Below are 22,573 nucleotides of genomic sequence, written 5' to 3'. Positions count from 1 at the left end.
GCAAGCCATTTGAAACTATGTCTATGTGTAACTTGAAGCATCCATCACTCAGGATCTCTTGTATTTAAGCCGAACTGGATTCTACCTTTATTGCAGTGTTTACTGTGGAGGTGTCCAGCAACTCCTCTTATGGGATCAGAGTGGATCACTTCCAGTTTGTGACTCCTGAGGATGTAGACAAGCTACTTTGCACTATATGTTCTACTACTTGTTCTCTTGACCCTTGCCCAACTTGGCTCATTTCGTCTGCCAATTTTACTATCAGATTGGGTCTGGCAAATACTATAAGTGCTTCTCTGAGGGAGGGCAGGATGCTTCCTTGTCTTAAGGAGGCTATTATTAGACCTTACTTGAAGAAACCTGCACTGGATCCCTCAGAGTTAGCCAGTTATAGACTCGCCTCCAATCTTTCATGGTTGGGCAAGGTAATTGAGCAGATGGTGGCCTCTCAACTCTAGGCAGTCTTGGAGGAAACAGATTATCTAGATTCCAGACCCATTTTGAACTGGCTTTCAGGTAGGCTATGGGATTGAGACTGCCTTGGTCAGCCTGATGGATGATCTCCAGCTATTGACAGAGGGAATGTGACTTTGTTGATCCTTTTCGATCTTTCAGTGGCTTTCAATACCATCCACCATGGTATCCTTCTAGGTCACCTGAGGGAGTTGGGATTGGGTGGCAGTGTTTTACAGTAGTTCCGTCCCTACCTCTCTGGTAGATTCCAAATGGTGGCTCTTGGAGACTGCTGCTCTGCAAATAATGAAATGTATGCAGTTCCACAAGGCACCATACTGTCTCCAGTGCTTTTTAACACATACATATAACTGCTGAGAGAGATCATCAGGAGATCTGGTGCTGAGTGTTACCAATATGCTGATGACACCCAAATCTATTTATCCATATCAATATTACTTCCCTAAATTCCTGCCTAAAGGCAATAATGGACTGGATGAGGGATAACAAACTTTTAATGTAAACTGCCCTGAGTCACTTTAGGAAGGGCAGTATATAAGAGTGAGTAAACTGAATCCAAATAAGATGGAGATACTGATTGTGGAGCCACCTAATGGCACAGCGGGGAAATGACTTGATTAGCAAGCCAAAGGTTGCCGATTTGAATCCCTGCTGGTATGTTTCATAGACTGTGGGAAACACCTATATCGGGCAGCAGCGATATAGGAAGATGCTGAAAGGCATCATCTCATACTGTGCGGGAGGAGGCAATGGGAAACCCCTCCTGTATTCTACCAAAGGCAACCACAGGGCTCTCTGGTTGACACGGACTCGACAGCACACTTTACCTTACTAACTGGGGGTGGTGGTGGTCAGGACTGGAGAGATGGTTTAGATTTCCCTGTTCTGGATTGGAGTTACACTCCCCCAGAAACAAGTATGTAGCTTGGGAGTGCTGCTCAATCCAAAACTCTCTCTGGTTTCTCAGGTTGAGGCGATGGCCAGGGGTGCTTTTTATCAGTTTCATCTGATATGTCGGCCATACCAATTTCTCTAAGTAAATGACCTTAAAACAGTGGTACATGTGCTGGTAATCTCCAGGCTTGACTACTGTAATTCACTCTACATGGGGCTGCCTTTATACATAATCCTGAAACGACAATTGGTGCAGAACGTGGCAGCCAGACTGGTTTTTGGGATAACCTGAAGGGACCAATTTTAAAAGAACTGCACTGGCTACCAATATCTTTGAGCAATATACAAAGTTCTGGTTATTACCTATAAAGCCCTTAATGGAGTGGGTCCAGGGTATTTAAGATAGCGCCTCCTTTTGTCATTAATCCTCCCGCCAATTAAGATCATCTGGGGAGATCCAGTTACAGTTGTCACCAACTTGTTTGGTGGCTACTTGGGACTAGGCCTTCTCTGTAGCTGCCCCAGGGCTGTAGAATGCACTCCCTGTCAAAAATAAGAGCTTCTCCATCTCTGACTGTTTTTTAAAAAGACCCTTAAGACACACCTGTTTTCTCAGGCTTTTAATTAATTAATTTGAAAATGCTTGTTTTAATCCTTTTTTATATTTGTTGTATTTTAAACTATGTACACTGTCTAGGGATACACATACCAGGCAGCATATAAATATGATAGATAGACAGATAGATAAAATGGCATTACTGGTGACCGTAACATCAGCCAGGCACATAGTGCGGAGATCACATAGTGTGACCACAAAGATCAGACCTGCCCTTCCTAGTTTTCCAACCAGATAACGTTCTCCACCCTGACATATCCTCCTTGTTGGATATCAGGTGGGCATTTTCCTATTACATCCATTGGACAGCGAGTTTAGATCATTACCGGTGCTGTTTGTCTGTTTTGCCGGGGCGATGGAAGGCCATCAAGTTTCCGCATAGCGTCTGTTGACATGGATGATAACTGTAGTTAGTCTATGCTGCCAACAAGCCACAACAGATACCATTACAGGCTTATTCTACAAGAGTAATGGCTGCTTCATCAACAGTTCTTAGCAGTGTTCCACTAGACCTTCTATGAAGAGCAGTGGCCTCATAACAGGCTCTGTCTTTTGTCAGAAACTTCTTTCTAGACATGAAGTCTCGGACATGCAAGATTGGGAACAGCAGTTCTTCACTCCATTTTCTCCTAAAGGGTCCCTCCTAAACCTGCCTTCCAGGTGAATTCGCTTGCTAATTTACCAGGACTGTGAATGACAGCTAGACCATACAGAAGGAAGTCAGGTTGATTACCAGTAGTAGTTCTGGTGGTCTGCAGTCCATTCACATGTCCCACCCTCCTCCCTGCTGCCGTAGTATAGAAATACCTGTTCAGTTGCAGTGGTCATCAGATGGAGGAGATTGGGTGAGGAATGCCATGAGCAATGTTTCAAGGCATGGCTACCACCACTACTACAACAAATATTTATATACTGCCTTTCAACAAAAGTTCTTGAAGTGGTTTACAATGAAAATAAATTTTACAATAAGATGGTTCTCTAGCCCAAAAGAGACTCCTTCCTGCAACCTTGGAGAAGCCACTGCCAGTCAGTGTAGACAATACTGATCTAGATGGGCCAAACTCGGTTTAAGGCAGCTTCCTATTTTCCTAAGAGGAAAGGAAACGAGTAAGAGGGATGTGAGGAGAAGAAGGAATAGTAGCAGAGGAGGGATAAGGAATGGCTTCTAAATGACGGAGATGGGTTACTTCCCATGGTATGCTTGCTTCTACTCAAGCACTGTCTGAGCAAGGCAAGGCATCTATATGTGGAAAACATTATATTGGAATTGGTTATCTGCAAGATCCCCTAAGGATGAGTGAGAAGGATTACTAGATTCCTAGCACATGGTGGTAGCCTGGGGACTTGACCAGTGGTATGATCAGTTTTATTATGTGTTTAAGTTACATAAAATTTAATATCTGTATGCAGGTACAGCAGGGAAATAACCACATAAGCCAGTAGGCTACTCCACAAGCCCATAGGGTACCATATCCAGCTTTCCGGTGCAGAAGCCTTACCTGTAGCCTCCTGTTGCTACCTTTGTTTTTTGGACTGGAGACCATGAGCCAGTGAGTGAGTCAGTAGGGGGCCTCTTTCCATACAGTGGATCCCGTCAATCTAGAGTGCTAGTAGTATTTCTCACCTTGGCTTGCTAGCATCTATCTATCTTCTATATATGTAATTCTCTAAGGCGTACCTGTGGCTAATCCCGTGCGTGGCAGATCTCACAAGAGTTCGTGAGCAGAAGCACCGTGGTGATTGGGCAGTGGAGATTCCATATGCAGATAGGGAGGAGGAGCCTGTGAGAGCAGAAGCACCATGGTGATTGGGCTATGGGGATTCCATATGCAGATAGGGAGGAGGAGCCTGTGATGGTTAAGGCCAGTTGGAATACAACTGTTACTGGTCGGAAGATGTTCTTGATTGTAGAGGAGAGGAATGAATATATATATATATATATATATATATATATATATATATATATATATATATGGAAGGGGTCTGTGAAGAGAGGGGTTGCGAGGGAGGAAAGAGACCCTTCAGGAGAAGGAGGCTGCCATTGTGTGAATTAGATGAGGAAACAAGATGAACAAGATCTGTTAACTCAGGAAGGGAGCGGGGGGAGAAAGACAGAGGGGAAGAGTGAGTGGAGGAGTGAGAAAAAGAAGGGAAGAGAAGAGAGAAAGAAGGGAGGGTGAGAGATGGGCCCAAGCTTGTCAGTGGCTTGAGGGGAGTGAGCAGCCATGGCGGAGCCTATTGGCGGCAAGGAAGGGCCCAGTCAACCACTGCTGCTGTTTGGGGCTACCAAGGCCATTTGCGGTGGCAGACAGGTAAGGGACGGGCCTGGGCCTGTCAGCGGCCTGAAAGGAATGAGTGGCAATGGCGGTGGCGACAGTGAGGAAGGACCTGGTCAACGACTGCTGCTGCTCCTGTGGGGAGGAGCAGAAGCCGGGCTTGGGTAAGGGTGGGGAGGTCTCTGGGGATAGGAGGCTGCAACTTGGCCAGTAGATGCCAGCAATGCTGCAGCCATGACCAAGAGAGGTTAGAGGGGTGGAATAAAGGGATGGAGGAGTGACCAAGAGGGATGAGGGGGAGGAGCAGGAGTGCGGCTCAGGTGAGGGGGGCTGTGGCAGGGGGTGAGGGGAGCAATCAAGTACTAGTGTGCAGATGTTCTGCGCGGGTTATAGTTTAAATTATAGTGCATACCATAGTGACATGTTTAGCTGTTGGCATTTACCTTCTATACAAATTGGATTATACACAGTCAAGTGAACCAAACCATGTGTTAGTGGTAGACAATATAAAAACACTCACCTAGGAATATTCCTTCCTGAATTATATGCATATAGAGTTATATGTATAGAGGAGTGTCTCCAAGAGAAATGCTTCCTGGCTTCTCTAGTACAAAACCATCCTACTCGACATGCTCCCAACTCCCCTGTTCCTCTTCCTCTTGTCTGATGCCTAACAGTATCTCACTTTTATTTCACTTTGTTGTAGTTGGCACAGGTGGCACAGTTTCAAACAGGCAATTGCTACCGTTTCTGTTGATTCTGAATAGAATGGAGTTATGTTAAAAAAACAATAATCCTTGATTTTATGAGATCAGAATATATTTGCAAATTGTGTGAGATTTGTATTTTGCTCAGTGAAGCTATAGAATATTTTGCTCTCTAGGTTGCAATTTGTTTTTTTAAACGATTGCTAAATTTTAAGGCTAAGAGGCCAAATCCATTACCTTTTAGAGGGGAAAGTAGTGCATTTAAAGGAGACACATGATTTTTCTCCAGAAGATTGTGTTGTATGCATCTTTGAGATCCATTAACCCTGCCCTAATTTCTCCCTTAGGTGGTGGGCAAGTAGAGGTGAAATCAGAGAAACTGGACTTCAAAGATAAAGTGCAATCAAAAATTGGATCATTAGATAATATCACCCACATCCCTGGAGGAGGAAACAGAAAGGTAAAATTTCAGTTTCTCACTGTTCTCTGTGCATAAGGGGAAAATCTCACTGATATAGTAACTGGCAAGAGATTGCTTTTGGCTACTGCACGATGACATCTCTATAAAGATAATGAAGGCAAGTTTAAAAATTAAGGGTTGAATCAGCAGTGTCTTGGACAATGTGCGGAGACTTGACAACATCCCTAGTTCTCACCATGAATGTCCGATGTTCTCTAGAGACCTTTGTGGTGTTTTCCTGACCAACAGTGAAGAGGGATTTGCTCAGTAGTTGTTCCCACTTAGGTATTAAAAATAGAGCTGCCTGAGGGGCTAATTATGTTACACGCAAAATTACATATTAGAAACGCGCCCCTCCCCAACGGGAGCAACTGAAAGCAAGGGGGGTGTTTAACCCCTATTGTGCACCAAATGTCCCCTCTCAGTGACATTTTGGCCTATGGGATTGCAATGTAACATGAAATTAACATACATGGAGCTAAGCAGCTGCAACTGCCACAAATGATGGCTCTCTAGCCATCCCAAGGTAAGATGGACTGCTCATTGACATTTATCATCTGCATTAAGATTTTGCTTTTGAAAAGGATTCTGTCCTTCTCTGTGAAATCTGCTTACTTTCCAAGAGGCACCTAAGTGTATGGACATACATATGCATTAGGTTTTTAAAGTGGCACCAAATCTTGTGTGTGCTAAAAACCAGGACTACTGTGCTCTGGAAGTTAACCCAGCATGTTGTACTGGTTTATTTACCATTTAGCTAAAACTGTTTGGTGGTGCCACCATCAATTCTTCTGAATTGAAGAGCTGGTCTTGTGGTAGCAAGCATGAACTGTCCCCTTTGCTAAGCAGGGTTTGCCCTGGTTGCATGAATGGGAGACTACGTGTGTGCACTGTAAGATATTCCCTTTGTGGGGTGGGGCCGCTCTAGGAAGAGCATCTGTATGCAGAAGGTTCCACGTTCCCTCCCTGGCAGCTCCAAGGTAGGCAGGAAAAGCCACTGACAGTCTGTGTAGACAATACTGAGCTAGATGGATCAATGGTCTGACAGTATAAGAAAGCTTCTTATGTTCCTATGAAGCCACCTGCACACAGTGTTGATTAGCTGGTGACACTGATATTACAATCCTACTGCTGTCCTCATTCCCTGGAGCAGTTTTGCTACTTAGAATGTTTTCATTTTGTGATAGGACAGCAGGTAGGAAAGTTGTTTTTTTCTTAACTTGTTCTCTGACTCAAAAGGCAAGGCCAGCTAAACTGATATTCCCAGGTGAAGAGGAGTTCCCTCCCAGTTCTTGGCTCTGTCTTCTTTCTAATGAAGTTGAACTTTTTAGTCCAGGCTGCAAAGCTTAGACCTGAAGCCCCTGCCCATGGAGAGTAAGGAAGAAGAAAACAGACATAGAAAAGTTTGTGGAGTGGGGGAAGGGGGGCACCTTTTCCTTCTCTTCTTGTGATGGATTAGGTGCTACAGATAAGGGAACCAATCAGGCCTGGCCCTGCAACTTCTGTACAACAAGCTCACTCATCAGAATTTCAAGGTGGAGGATTCATTTCTGTCAGGATTCTTCCATTCATCTTTCCTCCTCTTACTGGGAGGGATGTGATGTCTCTCCCACCTATTCATCTTCTCTGGGCTGTTTGTTAACCCTATTGGTGGGAGTTCATAACCCTGGGTGCAAGTTCCTACAGTCTGCATCAGCAGTTCTCACAAAGCAGCTTTTCTAGGCCTTCCTGTCCACTTGCCCTCACTAGTGTACCACACCCTAATCCTCCTTAATCCTTCCTTCCACCCTTGCCCCATTGGTAGGACAGCCCACCTAGCTGGGCCTACTTTCTCCCTCTCACAGAGGGAGACAGATGCAACCAAAACCTGGCACCTCCTCAAAAGTCATTAAGGATATACTAGAGGGTTGGACAAGCTGATCCTGCCCCCTCCCCCAAGCAGCCATACTGCAGTTGCCCCAAGAGTACCATAGAGAGCTAAAAGTTGGTTAACACCATCCCTTTAGAGGACATGGAACCCCCTCCTTCTGAAGGTATTCCTTTCCACAATTGAAGGAGCCCCAGTGGTACATTCTCAATATTGATAGGGCCTTGAAGATATACATCAAAAGCACAAGCTGATTCTGATTAATTTCCCTTTGTCTCTTACAAACAAAGGATCTCAAGGCTACCATGATCTGTGACCATCATTATCGGGCAGATCAGTGATTGTATCAATCTGGCTTATAGGGCTTTTGGTGTTGAGGCTCCAGTGCGCTTTGATGTACACTTATATAAGCTTGCAGCAAGTTCACTGGAAGAAGATCACTGACATTATTTGTATAAATGCTGCTTTTGGCAAAGCAGGTTCTAGGGCATGGCTATCACCCCTTTTTATCTGGAAGCCGTTCATTTCCACCAGCAGTAATGCGTCCCTTCCTGCCTGCTGTCCTACCAGTAAACCAGAAAGGGAAATTGGACTTGTCAGGAATTACCCTTCTGTGGAATTAGTAGGAGAGCAGGGAGGTCCACCATCAAGGTGATGGTCAGGTAACAGTGGTGGGAGAAGGGGTGCACTAGCATAAGGCCCTCAGCAGAGTTCAGGGACATCCTGCACTCCGTTCTTCTCCTTGCTTGTTTCTTCTTGTCTTTTCTTGAGTATATCCTGCCCCCGCCCCCAGTTGAATCTTTTAATTTTGCAGTCTTTGATTAGGGTCTTTGCTCCTCTCTGACTGAAAATATTTGTTCAGTTGGCCTTGCCTTTGGAACTGGTGGAGTCTTTTGGTTTTTCCAGCCTCCTGGAAAAACTAACTGAAGGAAATGTCATGGTAAATCCAACCTCCTTTTTAATCACCTAATGTACTAGTGGTGCTTAATCAGTTTAAAAACATGGGTAGCCTGAAGCATGGGAGAGGGAGGAAACCAACAACAAATTCATCATTTGAAGTAGAGGTGAGTGCACCTGTTGATTACTGTACAGAGGAAAGGAAAACTGGGCTCACCTCGCTGGAGGAAAAAAGAAAAGAGTCAGCTCCTGATTTGAGGTAGGTCTATATGCACCAAAAAGGAGGAAGCAGTTCTAATGTTTAAAGTAGTGGGTCTGGTGGAATTCTGTTCATTGTCGGCGTTGGACACCATAGTTGAGACAAATGGTTGATGCTGTAGTTAATGTTGAATTGCATGTGGGGTACACATGAGAGCCATTTCAAATTGCACAAAGTCCCTGCCTTGATCTCCAGTTCTTGAGAAGTCGAAGGAGAAAGAATGATCTTACCAAGTTTTAGAGCAAAAGGCCACTGTCAATTCCTTTAGTTAAAGAATCTAAATAAATATACAGGGAAACCTCTCTATCCACGGATCTGACATCCATGGTTTCACGTATCCACCCAATCCACCCAGTTGACACCCAACCTGGGCATATGCGGGGTGGTGGGAGGGGATCCGGTTTTAAAGGGTTAATTTCACATGTCCGCAGTTTCAAGGTGGCCAGAAATGACCTCCGAGGTCATTTCTGGCTACCATTTTGAGAAAAGGAGCCATTTTGTGGCTCTTAAAAAAAAAAAAAAAGGAAACTTTTTTCTTACCGGGGGGTGGCATTCCTGGACAGCTGGAGACCCACGGAGCACAGTAGGACACTTTATTTCACTATTTTGTGTGTGTTTGAGGTTGGTTTCTTTGCCCATTTCCCGGCCTCCAGGAACCTACCTGCCTCCCATCCCATTGACTTTAATGCCCCATTGTCTGTGGCTATAGGGCAGAATAGAATGCCCATGGATAACGGAGTTCACCTGTAAGTGATCATTACAATTCACATATTTCCACCATCTGGTTTACTGGGTGAATGAATGTGTCGGAAGATCCAGTCTATTGGTTCCCTCCAATTAGGGAGCACGTCTAACCAGTTGGTGTGGTCCCTTACAGAGAAACAGAAAAAATGATGGGCCAGCAGAGTCCTAGCAGGTCAGTTACAGAGCTGGATTATTCCCATTGAGGTCAATAGAATGTGTTTAGAAGTTAATTGCACACTTGGTGTTTTTCTTGGGCCAAGCTTGCTTGCTTTGCATCTGGTAGGATCACATCATCCTAGTTCAGATTAGTTGCCAATGTTTCAGCTGGCCACAGTGGCTGTGCCGTTTACAGCAGTTCGATGTGCAGACATTGGGTGGTGAGATTTACCTCTGTGCAGCAAAAAGTGTCACCTGCTTACTTTTGTATATCAAGCTGCTGTTAAAAACACAAGAGCAGTCTTTGCCACGTGGGTTTTTTTGGTCTTGTCTGTTGGTAATCCACTTCAGACTGCTGTATGAACACAATCCTGGGCTTTAGCAGCAGGGATGCTACATCGGTTTTGAGACACTATTCTGTGAGTTCACCAGGGGAGTGGTCCAGGGATGCCAGCAATTCTTTTTCTCATTTGTATTTACCTCATCTGTTGTGCCTACCTCAGGGAGGGAGGCTCTACTCACGTGCATTTCAGTCCTTTCCTTTCAGACGCATCTCATTTTAATAATCTTGTAGAACTTTCTAGCTCTCACTGGCACCTTCCAGTGAATGTGCTGGCTTCTGATGGGAGAACTTCTCTGCTTCCTTATCCTTCTCTCACTGCCATTCATATACCTTCTGGCCCTGATCACTCTCTTCTTCTTCTTTTCACTGTTTCTCTTTCCTTTCTGCATTTCCTGGACTATAGCTGGACAATCTTGGGTACCTGAGAAGGTCTTGTAAGCCCTGTGAGCAAAAATGACACAAGCGACCTTGGACTCATCCCACAGATAGTTGTGTGTGGCAGGCATAGGGAGGAGAAAGAATAACTGGATGGCGGTAGGCTAAACTGTGACAGAATTAAAGGGGAGAATTCATAAGGATGAGAGATGGTATGTAATGGAGCACAAAAATTGTGTTTGTTTTTTTAAAAAGAGAAGTAAAAACTTTGGAAAATATCTGTTAGGCATATGCTCTTAGGCTTGATAAATGTAATGTGGCTGTACTGACACACCCAGGGCATCTAGGAAGAATCTTAATTGTAAAATAAGTTATGCCAGTGAAGCTGCTACTTCGGACATTTTAATGATTTATTTCAATTGCTAATAGAGAAGAAGGGATTTCAGACTTTGAGGCAAAGATATGGGAGGGTTAGGGTCAGAGCAATAGAAGTATGGGTGGCACCTCAACCATTCTCTCCTCTGGCTCCCCTTAGCAAGCCTTGCATCATGGAAGAGCTGCAGCCATTTGAGCTGAATGACGGACAGGGGGCTGGGTAGAGGATAGAAGGCTGGGACAGCAACCTTCCCACAACCATAGGAGGTATGCAGCTGCTTTTGGGAGTTACTGTTCCCATATTTTAAAACTGTGATGTGCAGAGCCTTGGGCTCCCTACAAAGTGCGTAGGCTCTGTTAGGCTGTTAGGCTCATACAGCCTAACTAGGCTAGATTGCAAGGAACATGCAGGTTTTCTGTGTCATTGTAAGCATAACTGTAGACTGATAGCCACTGAAAAGACCAGCAAGGAGGCTGATGAGTGAGAGTCATCAGCCATCTTCTGAATGAAAGGACATATCCTTTGCACTGCTCCAAGTGCATATCTGTGCTATTTAATTCCCTAGCTCTTACCTTCTCCATCTCTGGTTCCTGTGGCCTCTCTTTAACACACTGCGGTTGTATTCTTGATGCTCCTTCGCTTCCAACTCCATATGTCCCTCCCTCCCCATTGAAGATTTTTGGTTTCATGTCATCTTATTTGACGATGCTATTTTGCATCCCACTGACCTTCTCCACCCACATGCAGAGAGAGAAGGGCAAGGAAGACACGAACGGTGCTCAAAACTGCCCCAATAAGGCTGGGCTTCCTTCCCCCATCACGGAGCCCTCCATCCCCGAGGAGAGCCCACTCCCCGGCTTGCACCCATGTGATGCCAGTAAGTAGTTACCTGTTGTCATGGGCTTTGCGAGAGCAAGAGGGAAATTAGTTACCCAAAGGAGGGTGCGGGGAGGGAAGGCATCATGCCAGTTGTCTTTGTGTGTTGCTAAAAGGCTGATCTTACCGATCGAGAACAATATACTGTTTCTTATGACAAACTAAGTTAGTAATGAAAAGGAACCATAGAACTTAATGAGACATGACTCGGGTCCTATTAATTTTAATGGGAATCGTGCTTGTTAAAATGGTACCTTTAAAATATATATATTGGACCAACAGACCACTATCAGTTCTCAAAGTCTTGATCTCCTGCCATGAGCAGTTCAATTAGTGGCTGCTGGGGAACTTTAGTAGGGCATGGCTTCAAGGTAGCGGGGCCTTGCTGAGGAGATAGGACTTCTATGCCTTAAATGGTATGTAGAACTTGGACAGGTCCCTGTTTTTCTCCCCCTTTCCTTTTATGGTATTGAAATGGGAGAAGCTACTTCTGCCAGAAGCCACTCTTTTTGCACAAAACTATATGTCCCATTCTATAGGCTACTACTACACAGTTTGCTTTATACGGTACCTATATGTAACCTAAATGTGTCAACTCAAGAAAACATGGATATATCTACATGAGCAGCAAAGTAGAACCCTTTTGAGGCTGGGTTGGATTGTCTGTAGGATCATACATCAAAATTTGACAGCCTGGATCTTCCTCATTCTGAGCATACATCAACACATTTGCCAAAGTGGGAGTGATGGGGAGAAGAGGAACTGCAGCTGAGTGAACTACATTGGCAAAGCAACCAAACATTAGCTAAGGTAGAGCCTTGGATTGGTTAGGCTAGGGAGGGTGGTGGGAAAGGGTATCGAGTCCTTCCACTTTCTTCCTACCTTGCTTCTCCTCCCCTGACCTCACCTATCACCTTGTCTCGTTCCAGATTGAGTCCCACAAGCTGTCCTTCCGTGAGAACGCCAAAGCCAAGACTGACCATGGAGCTGAAATTGTCTACAAGTCACCCACTATTTCTGGAGATACATCCCCCCGTCGCCTTAGCAATGTCTCCTCCACTGGAAGCATCAACATGGTGGACTCCCCACAGCTGGCCACATTGGCTGATGAAGTGTCTGCTTCCCTGGCCAAGCAGGGCTTGTGATTGTGTTAAAGTGGGTGGAGAAAATAAGAGAAGAATCCAATCTGGCCTTTCTTCCTTTTTACTTCTGTTCCTTTTTACATCTGCATCCCCTACCATTCCTTATTTCCTCCTCCATCAATGGGCTGTTTTTACCTATTCTCTCTCCCCCACCCCCCCATTCATCTCTGACTCCGGGATTTCATATTAAGAGCTTGGGAACAGATTCAGTTTCTGTTTCCAGTGATCTCAGTCTAGGAACACAATCCTTTTCACCACTTGCCCGGTAAACTTGTGCTGCTTTAGATTTGAATACTGCAGAAGAGTGTTGGCGTCTCCCCCTTTACATGTGTTAAAGCTGGCCAAACTTGTCCCTGTGAAGACAGGAAAAAAAGAGTCTCAAAAGGTTGGGATGGTTAAGCAATCTTCCTAAATGATCAGTCGTGCTTTCTGCTCTATTAGGGGTGTGTATTAGTAAACAAGCAGACCAAGGCTAAGAATTCTGAGTGCAATCCCCTGCTAGAAGAGGTAAGATACTGTATGTACCACTGAAAATGAGACCTATGTATTTTACCTTTGCAGGTGAAAGACCCTTTTCACACTCTGGAAAGGGGGCAAAGACTGACAGACATACACTCTCATTTTGCTTTATCTTGGGTATTTTCCTGAATGGGTTTGACTGAAGCTATATCACTGCATGAAAGACCCAATACTATGTTCTTGTAAATAAAAGGCACCAGGCCAAATTGTATTTTTAAAGTCCTGTGAATTGCTAGCTCCTTACACTATTATTCAAATGGAGCATTTTGAGGGACAAGATGACCAGCTGATCCTCACCTCCCCCATTGCTGGGGGTGGAAATTAAGTCAGTGAAGTTAAGACTGTTTTTTATTTCTTGCACAGCTTTTAGTACAAAAACTCTGCTGGTTCTTTCCAGCCCAAATAACGGCCTGAGGTTCATGATACTTGGTTGGCCATCCAATGTGTGCGTTTCTGTGGCAGGACAGGACAGTGGTTGCTTCACCGCGGCAGGCACTAATTTTGGCAAGGGTTCTTTGGGAGGGGAGTAGAAAGGGCAAGTAGCAGATTTGCTCCTTGTGTTCAGTCCAGTTGGCAGGGCCGGTTCTCTTAGTTTCCATGAAAACGTTGTATGTAGAAATTTGTAGAGGTAGAGGTGTGGTTCTAGGGTTTTTGAAAAATACCTGGGTGCACATACTTAATAATATGGGGGAAGGGCAGTTCCTAGAAAGGACATGCATTTAACAAGCTGCTGGAGTCAAAATGTTTGTTCCCTGTCTCCTAATAGTTGCACATCGCTGATGCTGTTCATGACATGCATGTTTGTTGCCTGCATATTTTGGGGGGGGAAAGCATCATAGCTCAAATAGTTTTGTATTGCATCAGACCTACTAATGCTTTTCAGTGAAGGTAGTTAACCCATTCAGTTGAATCAAGCAGTGTTCATGCACTACGAACCAGCCCAAGATTGTGGTGCACGTCTCAATACCCTACACTACAGGCAGCAAGTGCTCAATTAACCCTGCTTTTTGAAACCAGCTGGCTTCACTAGCATCCTATTTCATTGAATGGTAGGGGAAAGCCCCAAAGAAGCACCTTTTTGCAAAAGTAATTGTACAGTGATTTTCTAAACACTAGTTACGCTAGCATAATAAGCTACCATACTAGCAGAACTCTTTCTTGCATCTATAGGGGGATGAATTCTCTTGTGATATCAATGTCCTCTTTGCCCGTCCATTGTTATCTTTGCTGTTTAGAATTTTGCTGTGGTACCACCAGCAGATTGTGCAGCTACCTAGACTGTGTGCATTGGAAAGAGGCCTGGATCACTAAAGCAAAAGGGAAACCTTTTATTTAGTAGTATTATATTTCTATACTGCCTCACACAAAATCGCTATGTGGTTTACAATTAAAACCTAAAACCATATTAAACAAAATAACCATCAGTAAAATTCTTTAACACATTATAAACTAAAAGCCTGATAGAATAGGTGAATTTTCAAAAGTCTCTTAAGAACAACCAGAGATGGGGAAGTTCTGATTCATTTGGGGGCATGTTCCAGAGCCCTCAGACAACCTTAGAGAAGGCCCGGTTTTGGGTTGCCACCAAACGAGCTGGTGGAAACTGCAGCTGGACCTCCCCCGATGATATTCATAGGCTGTGGGGTTTATAAAAGCACCAGCACTATCTTGAACACACTGGTACCTTTTAGTCTCTCACAGTGGTGAAAAGTATCCTCGAACACATTATACCTCCATCTTGCTCGTGAAAGACAGGGCCATGCCACTCAGACTTTTCCACAGGAAGGAGCCACAGGCTTTGTTCAATGCTCTCTGTTAGCAAAGTGGCTGCTCTACACATCTTTCTAACTTTGCATCTACTTTTTCCTTTCCTTTCCCATCTTAGACGGGAGGAAAAAAACCCTCTTTTTAGCTGGCATAGAGGAAAAAAGATGGCTGCTTAGCTTGATCAAAGCTCTTTAGCTTCTCAAAGAGCCTTCTACATGGCACTACTACACTCATGATTGGGCTTATCAAACATGTAACCCTAAGACAAGTTTACCTGACCAAGCAGAGCTGTTCCTCCTTTGAACTCAGGCAGGAAGCAATGTTCATCTGACCCAGCTTGACATCTCAACTGGCTCTTCATCTCTGCCACCCAAATCACAATTTCCCTCTGGGATTGCCATCCTATGGTATCATACTGGCAAGAATCTGTATGCAAACATCTAAGCCCTTCCCTTCTCCTCAGCCCCCAAGGCCTAGATCAAGAAAACTATAGCCTTTCAAAGTCAAAAGTTGCACAGCTCCCAGTATGGGATATTCCACTGTTAGGCAGAAGTCACCACTGTCTTCACCAACCTCTAGATCACGCAGCCATCCCTGAAGATGGGGGCAGGGTGTCACTTTAAACTCCATATAACTCTCAGCACAGATGAGAGCTCTTCAGATCCAATTCTCTCATGCTGAGTCAACGTGCCCTTAAAAATGAAGCTCCTCCCTGCTACTGCAGAAGATACCAAGGGGTTAAGCCTCAATCTTCTGAAGGCACAAAAAGCCATATGATCCTTCCGACTGAGGAGATCTACTGGTGAAGACACACAATTTCCCAACAGGCTGTTTTCTCTTGAAAGCATCCATATCTTACTCTAGAGTTCTAGAACTAGTAGGAGTTACAGAGGAAGCCTAGTCATAAAGCAGATGTGAAGGAGATGTTTCCAAAGCTAAAATCCACCTGATGCAGCAATTCCTTTCCTCAAGGATTTTCTATGTCTTGAGGATGTCTTGGGGCATTATTTTCACTCAAGCAACTCTGAGGCACTATAAAAGCATTTTATGTTCTTCCCAGTTAGATGTTTGGCTACCTGGCGTTCCATCTAGTTGATGCCTCAGTAGCCACTCTAGTCTCTGTCTGAAGGATTCCCTAGAGAATAGATACAAAGGGCATAAATACATTTCTTTTCGTGAAGTCTCTTAAGGCCTCAGCCCTCGCTATACATTCTTTGGCTTCCTATTTGGCTTTCCTCCCTATTTGCCAGTGTCTGTAATGTGGGCGTGGGAATGGTCCCACATAACCCCTGAAGTCATACTCCTCTCAAGTAAAGCATCAATACATTTTACCTGCAATATATAAACTAATTAATGCAACACATTTTATGGGTGACACCAGCCTAGATGGCTTACAATTTTCTGCCCAAGCCATGACAGAATTTAATAGGCATAATTTGTGGCTCAACAGTTTGAGTGCTGATGTTAAGTCAAAACACAATCTAGCTTAAGCTCCATTTAGGGGGAAAGTACTATTTGACGAGTCCCTAGAACCAGCCCTGGTGGAAACAGGATAAGGGCAATTCCTTTGGTTCCTAGAAGGGAGACCAGAAGGGGACTTAAGCCAACTAATTATTCAGTTAACCACTCCTTTTATTCCTTCAGACAGTTTTTCTGTTCCAGAGATCTCTGTACCTTCAGCAACTCCTGGTTTAGCTCATGGAGCAAACTATAGCAGCAACCATGCTCAATAACTCATCTCAGTCCAGAGACTCTCCAAGAATCTCTAGTCGTAATAATTCTAAAATTCCTCCAGTGAGGGGAAGGCTACCACAAGTTGCCTAGAAGAGGTCAAAGTCCATGGCAGCTTATCAGGTTCTCCAAACAATTCAATACAGTTACATTCTCAGCCTTATCCAGCATCCTCAAGATTTCTTCATCTCTCTAGGACTCTTGAAGGCCATAGAAACCTGCTCCTGCAGGCAGTTCTGCACCTGTTGATGAAGAATACAGGCCATTGAGCATGCATTACAGATGGAACAACCTATGAGCAGGAGGGTGGAGAGGGCTACTTGACCTAAAGTGTCTGAATCAGTTTGTAAAGAAACCTAAATTCCACATGGAAGCTCTTCAGTCCACTAAGAAGTGTTCCCATGAGGGGACACTTCTTCTAGCACCTGTAGAGCTGACCGAAGCATATCTACATGTACCAATCCACCCATTGCAGAGGTGCTTCCTCAGGTTCACCTATGATCTAGATCATTTTCAGTACAAGGGCACTCCCATTCAGTCTCTCTTCTGACCCCAATAGATGTTTGCTAAATAGATAATTGCACACATGGTGCACCTGAGTGTCCAGGGAGTCAGCCATTCAGGAGGGACATTCGGCTGACCATCACCTGTCAACCCCCCTAGCTTCTTTAGGTTTCAAGAGTTGCAACCTTCTTTCTCAAAGGCTCCAATATTTCAGGAGTTGTAATAGACTTCCACAACAGAATGATCTTCTCATATCTGATTTTCCTTATGAGTCTTACAAGGCTTGATCATTGCCTCAAATATGTCTCCTGGGATAGAAGGTACTTTCTTGGTGCAGTGGGTCTTCTACAGCAGAGCAATATAGCAGTACAAGTCTTTCTCTGCCTATTAATTCCATCTTATCCAAAAGCATCTGTTACAAGGCAAGTCTCATCAGTTCTCCACAAAGGAATCTCTCTCGGAACCTCAGTCTCACAGGCTGGCCAGCATACTGTAACATGGTAACCCAGGGCCTATGGTCTCATTTGGAAGCTCACCATTGCATCAGCCAGCTGGAGCTTTGAACAATCTGCTTGGAAACACCAGGAGTTCCAGCACAGACTAGATAGAGGTGTATAAAATTATGCATGGAGTAGAGAGAGTGGATAGAGATATGTTTTTCTCCCTCTCTCACAACAGTTGAACCAGGGGTCATCCCTTGAAAGTGAAGGCCAAGAAATTTAGCACTGACAAAAGGAAGTACTTTTTCACACAACACAATGTGGTGATGGCCACTGGCTTGGATGGCCTTAAAAGGGGCTTAGACAAATTCACACAGGACAGATCTATCAGTGGCTACTAGTCGGGTGGCTGTAGGCCACCTCTAGCCTCAGAGGCAAGATGCCTCTAAATACCAATTGCAAGGAGCAACAGCAAGAGAGATGGCATGCCCTCACCTCTTGCCTTTGGTCTTCTCAGAGGCATCTGGTGGGCCACTGTGTGAAACAGGATGCTGGACAGGATGGGCCTTGGGCCTGATCCAGCAGGGCTGTTCTTATGACCAACCATCACCAGAGCAAAATCCCATGTAAACAGACAGGGTAGATCCAGGTCCTACTCACACATGGCAGTCTTTAACTTTCTGATTGGTTAGAAGTACACAGCTTCCCTGACAGTGGAATATAAGACGTGTAAACACCTGTGCCAAGTGGCTCAGCTGGCAGGAGTTTGATCAATCAGACTGAGGTCTGAATTCAGTTGTGTTCAACTTCACAATTGGGTCTCAGTATACTGGATCTCTTCACTTTTCAGCTTTTGTTGTCTAATTTACCTGTGAAGATGCAGACGTCAAAAATGTTCTCATGTGTACTTGGCAAGGGGGCCTATTGTATGAGTTCCCACTCACAGCTAGGGATGTGCACAAAACCCTCCCCAGTCCTTAAAGCTATTCCCTCCCCACCTTCAAACCGGCAGAATCACCAGACTTTCAAACCAGTTCAGAGATCTGTAAAAAGGCCTCTGAACCAGTTCCGTGCACATCCTCCCAAAGCATTCCTAGCAAGAGCCTTCAGGAAGAAAAAGACTGGAAGCAGCAGAAGTGATTCTCATGGCTCCCAGTTGGCCCAGATGTCCTTGTTTCTTGGACTCTACTCTGCATCCCTGGAAACCTCTGGAGTTTCATCAGATGTCCTGATGCAAGGGCTGTTCATAGATCCACAGTATGCTTAACTACAGCTCATCACGTAGACCTGAATGGGGCCTCCTAGAAGACTGTGGTTATTTCCAAAGAGTTCAAGATACCATTACGGCCTCCAGAATACAGTCTACTAATGGTATATACAAAGCCATCTGGAAAGGCCTCCAACAATGATGTAGAGCTCGGCGAGTGTTCTTTTAGTCAGCTTCTATCAAGATATCCCAGCCTTTTCCAGGATGGCCTGGATCAAGGTCTTAAACCAAACATGCTGAAATACCAAGCTTTCACACCCTATATTACTCATACCAAATTCTGGGCTTGTTCTCTGCTTAGCCTCACATCAAGCATTTTCTCAGAGGAGCTCCTATTCTCTCTCTCTTCAATCCACAAATTCCCTTCTTGGCAGCTGAGCAGAGACCTAAAAGCACTTATGAAACCATCCTTTGAGTCTCTAAAAAGCGTGCCCTTGAAGGTCTTTTTCCTACTGGCTGTCACCTCACTCAGAGTATTGGAAACCAGAGCTCTCTCCATCCAAAAGGAACTTTGTATTTTTCCATCAGGACAGCATCGTGTTAAGGCCCAACCTGGCCTTTTTGCCCCAGTCGGAACACAGCATTCCACTGGTCCAAGGACGTTATTCTTGTCTTTGTTCATCTCTAGTCGGCCCAGGGGAGAAAGTGCAGCACTTTCTGAAGAACTCTCAACATTTATTTATGGAGGACCAAAGAATTCTGTCTCAGGCTCTCTTTGTGTCATTTTATCCTAACACTTTGGGTATGAAAGTATCCAAAACAACACTCTCTAGGTGACAAAATCCTTCTATTCTTTTGGGTTAAGAATTCCTGGCTTCAGCTGTACCCAAGGATATCTCAGCACATTCTATAGGTAGTGCCTCTACTTTGGTAGCTTTTCCCACCAGTGCTCCACTTTCAGAAATCTGTAGAGTGGCCATCTGGTCATCTGTTTTCCCTTTTGTCCCACTGTAGACTTAATATCTTCTCTACCTATGGTCATTCCCTGCTTATTGATATGCCATTCAAGGATACTCCACTATGTGATAAGCAAACATTGAACTTATGTTAGGTTCTCCCAGTGTACAGAGGGTATCCTACCCCCCTCTTGCATTTTAGCAACAACAGTTAGTGTTGGTGGGCAACTGCAAAGGGAGGTTCCTGCTCCAAAGTTCTGTTGGAAGAGCCATATTTCTGGGGAACTCCCATTTTGTTTATCACTTTGTTTATTCTTGTACAGTTTACTTCCAGGCTTTTCTTGTAGTTGCCAGTTTGGGCTGGTTTTTTGAGGTTCAAGATCCATGTTGTTATCACTGCCACATATACAGAACTGGGAGCATAGCTACTTCCCATAGGATCATGGGAAAGCCTGGATTGACATGACCCTGTCTTTCTGGAGCAAGAGGTAGGCATAGCCCATTCAAGGATACCTTCCATATGCTGTGGGAAACGGACACATCATGGTAAGTCCAGTGCATTTGTTTCAAAGATTATGTAGCTCTTTTGCCTGTGCCGAGTGTGAACAAACCTTTCTCTTTGTTGAGATCAGTGGCAGCTGGTGTAATCCTTGTCTTTCTAGCCCACCTCATTTCCAAGCCACGCAGGTTCTTACACACACACACACTTTTGTTATACAGTAGCAGTATATGAAATACAACACCAGAGCAAAGCAAGCTCCTACTTAATCTAAATATCAGATTATTTACATGAACTAGAGTACAACTTCTATAGGGATTACTTGCAAAGTGGGAATGGGGGAGGACATCCAACAGGAGTCGCAAGTGATACAGATTTGATAATAAAATTTATCCCACTTTTGTACATTGTATATTTTGAGTTGTCTGAATAGGTTTGACTGGTGTGATGGTTAAGAAGATAACTTCTTGGGGAAAATGTCCAAAGTTCTAAATAACTTTATTTGAAAAGCTGTATGGGGATCTTAACTAATAGGTACAGATACAAATCCGGATTGGTCCTTTAGTGGGAAGTAATCAGCACCTTTCTGAACCTAATTCCTGAGCAGAGATAATGGATGAGAAATAGGTCGGGTTCTACACCATGTACTTAGCTTCTGATTCTTATGCAGAAGAAATGGTCTTTGAAGAATCTTCCTGTTTCTAAGCCACATAAAATAGGCCACAGCTAGTGCTCTTGTACTTTGTCCTGTTTTCAAGGAATACACAGATGGAAAAGGTCTTAACACTACTTGCATTTCTGTTATTTTAAATAATCAAATAATCCTGTATATCAACAGCATTTTGTAAATCTTCTAGTAAAGATGTTGCGTGAAATAGAAGTCATGCTAGACTATCATCTTTGCGAGATCAGTCCCAGGTGTGAAGAGAGAAAGGGTGTCCTCCTTTCCCTTGTAAGCAGAGGAACAGAAGGGTAGGCTTCCTCTTTTTAGTAGTACTAATATGTAAAATTATTTTGCCACCTTTACTTATTGCTTGGTGTTATTGGTAAAATCAATTTAACTGAAGGGTAGGGAGTGCAGTAATCCCATAACTCCCAAACCTTTTAACCACCTAAAGTTTTTTGCTTATACAAACAAGGGATAAGATAAAGAGGGATAGGAGAGAAGAGGCCTTTTAGCACAAGAGCCACCCTTTACATTTATCTCGAATGGATTGTATGATGCTATAAAGATAAGGCTGTGGTTCTCTATTTGCATTAGGATGTTAGGAAGTTTGCACATCTTATTGTCAAGGGAGTAAAATGTGAGATTCTTCCAACGAGTGTAATTTCTATTTTTATCAGAGGCTACATGAAGACACAAGGTGGGCTAGAAGAGGCTTGTATTAGCATAAGCTCTAAATAAAGGACACCCTTTTTCTCTAGCATAAATAAGCAGCAGTTCTTACCTTTAAAATATTATTGCCATCAGGTGATCCTCTGTCAAAGGCCAAGAGGCCTGGCCTGCACCCACTTATTTCATCATGTATATCTCCCCCTTTCTCAAGCACAGAACAACTTAAAACGTTGAGTTTTTTCCCTACCCAAAAGCGTAGCTATTTCCCAATCTGGATTTTGATCGTCCATATGGCTCATTTTAGGACACCCACAGGCATCAATTCTCTGGATGGTTAGACCCAGGAGGGCTTCAGTCTAGGGCCATGTCAAACTGACTGGCTGATGTCTTGTCTTGATATATGAATATACATATCTAGGGGTTTGAAGAAGTGTAACTTGACAGATAAAAATCATGGTTTTGAAAGTTAAAGAAAAAAGTGGTCTTTGTTAAATGAACGTGGAAGGGACAATGGAGTTTGGAAGACCCCACAATTCCCTTTTAGGTTTTTCAGGGGGTGGGGAAACTGGGAGGGGGTGGTAAGGGAGTGAGATCTCCGTATGCTCATCCTAGCTTAGCTACCTGTCTGTGACTGTCCATATTGTATTTGTGCGTTTTAAACAACTGGTTTACACTGACTGTTGCTGTAAAAGTGGATTTGGAAATAAAAAAGTCATTACTATGATATTAAATGAGTTGTTTTTGCTTGAAGGGATGGGTCAGGGACTCGGGTGGAGGATCATTCTAGCCACAGTTGGTTGCCACAAATCCTATACAAGTTCTCTTCCCACTGTCAGTTGCCTACAGCTATCACTTTGTCACTTCCTTGCCGCTGACACTGGGAAATTATTGCATTTATTTTCCTTTACTATCAAGCAGGCCTCTCGGCTTTCAGAGCATTCCCTTTTTTAGATCATTCTACTTCATATGCAACAAATGAAGGTATTATGCCAACTAGACTATCCAGTTGTATATTAAAAGGCTTCTCTTTGAAAATGCTGTTGCTGCTATAATCTTCTTAATTTAGTCAAAGACTTTATGGTCACTCCAGTCTTGAAAAATAAACCCATTTCCAGCCCCACGCCCAAGGTTACTGACATTACCTCAATACTC

The 22,573-nt window shown here is 44.0% G+C and overlaps 1 protein-coding gene across 13 annotated transcripts in view; it reads left to right on the top strand.

Annotated features, from left to right (window-relative positions):
• Positions 1-22,152, top strand: part of LOC128330410 (microtubule-associated protein tau-like) — a 167,752-nt gene extending 145,600 nt beyond the window's left edge. For 11 of the 13 annotated variants that reach the window (XM_053263264.1, XM_053263270.1, XM_053263263.1 and 8 more), the window contains 2 exons: positions 5,315-5,427; positions 12,250-22,152. In XM_053263264.1, the coding sequence (XP_053119239.1) occupies positions 5,315-5,427; positions 12,250-12,465 (329 nt within the window). In that variant the 3' untranslated portion in view covers positions 12,466-22,152. Of the gene's footprint in view, positions 1-5,314; positions 5,428-11,191; positions 11,322-12,249 lie in introns of all 13 variants that reach the window. The other 2 variants (XM_053263274.1, XM_053263268.1) reach the window with 1 other exon arrangement.
• Positions 22,153-22,573: the final 421 nt, after the last annotated feature.

The sequence above is a fragment of the Hemicordylus capensis genome, chromosome 6 (assembly GCF_027244095.1).
Source record: "Hemicordylus capensis ecotype Gifberg chromosome 6, rHemCap1.1.pri, whole genome shotgun sequence".
NCBI classification, from domain to species: domain Eukaryota; kingdom Metazoa; phylum Chordata; class Lepidosauria; order Squamata; family Cordylidae; genus Hemicordylus; species Hemicordylus capensis.
This window is presented reverse-complemented; position numbering and strand designations above follow the sequence as displayed.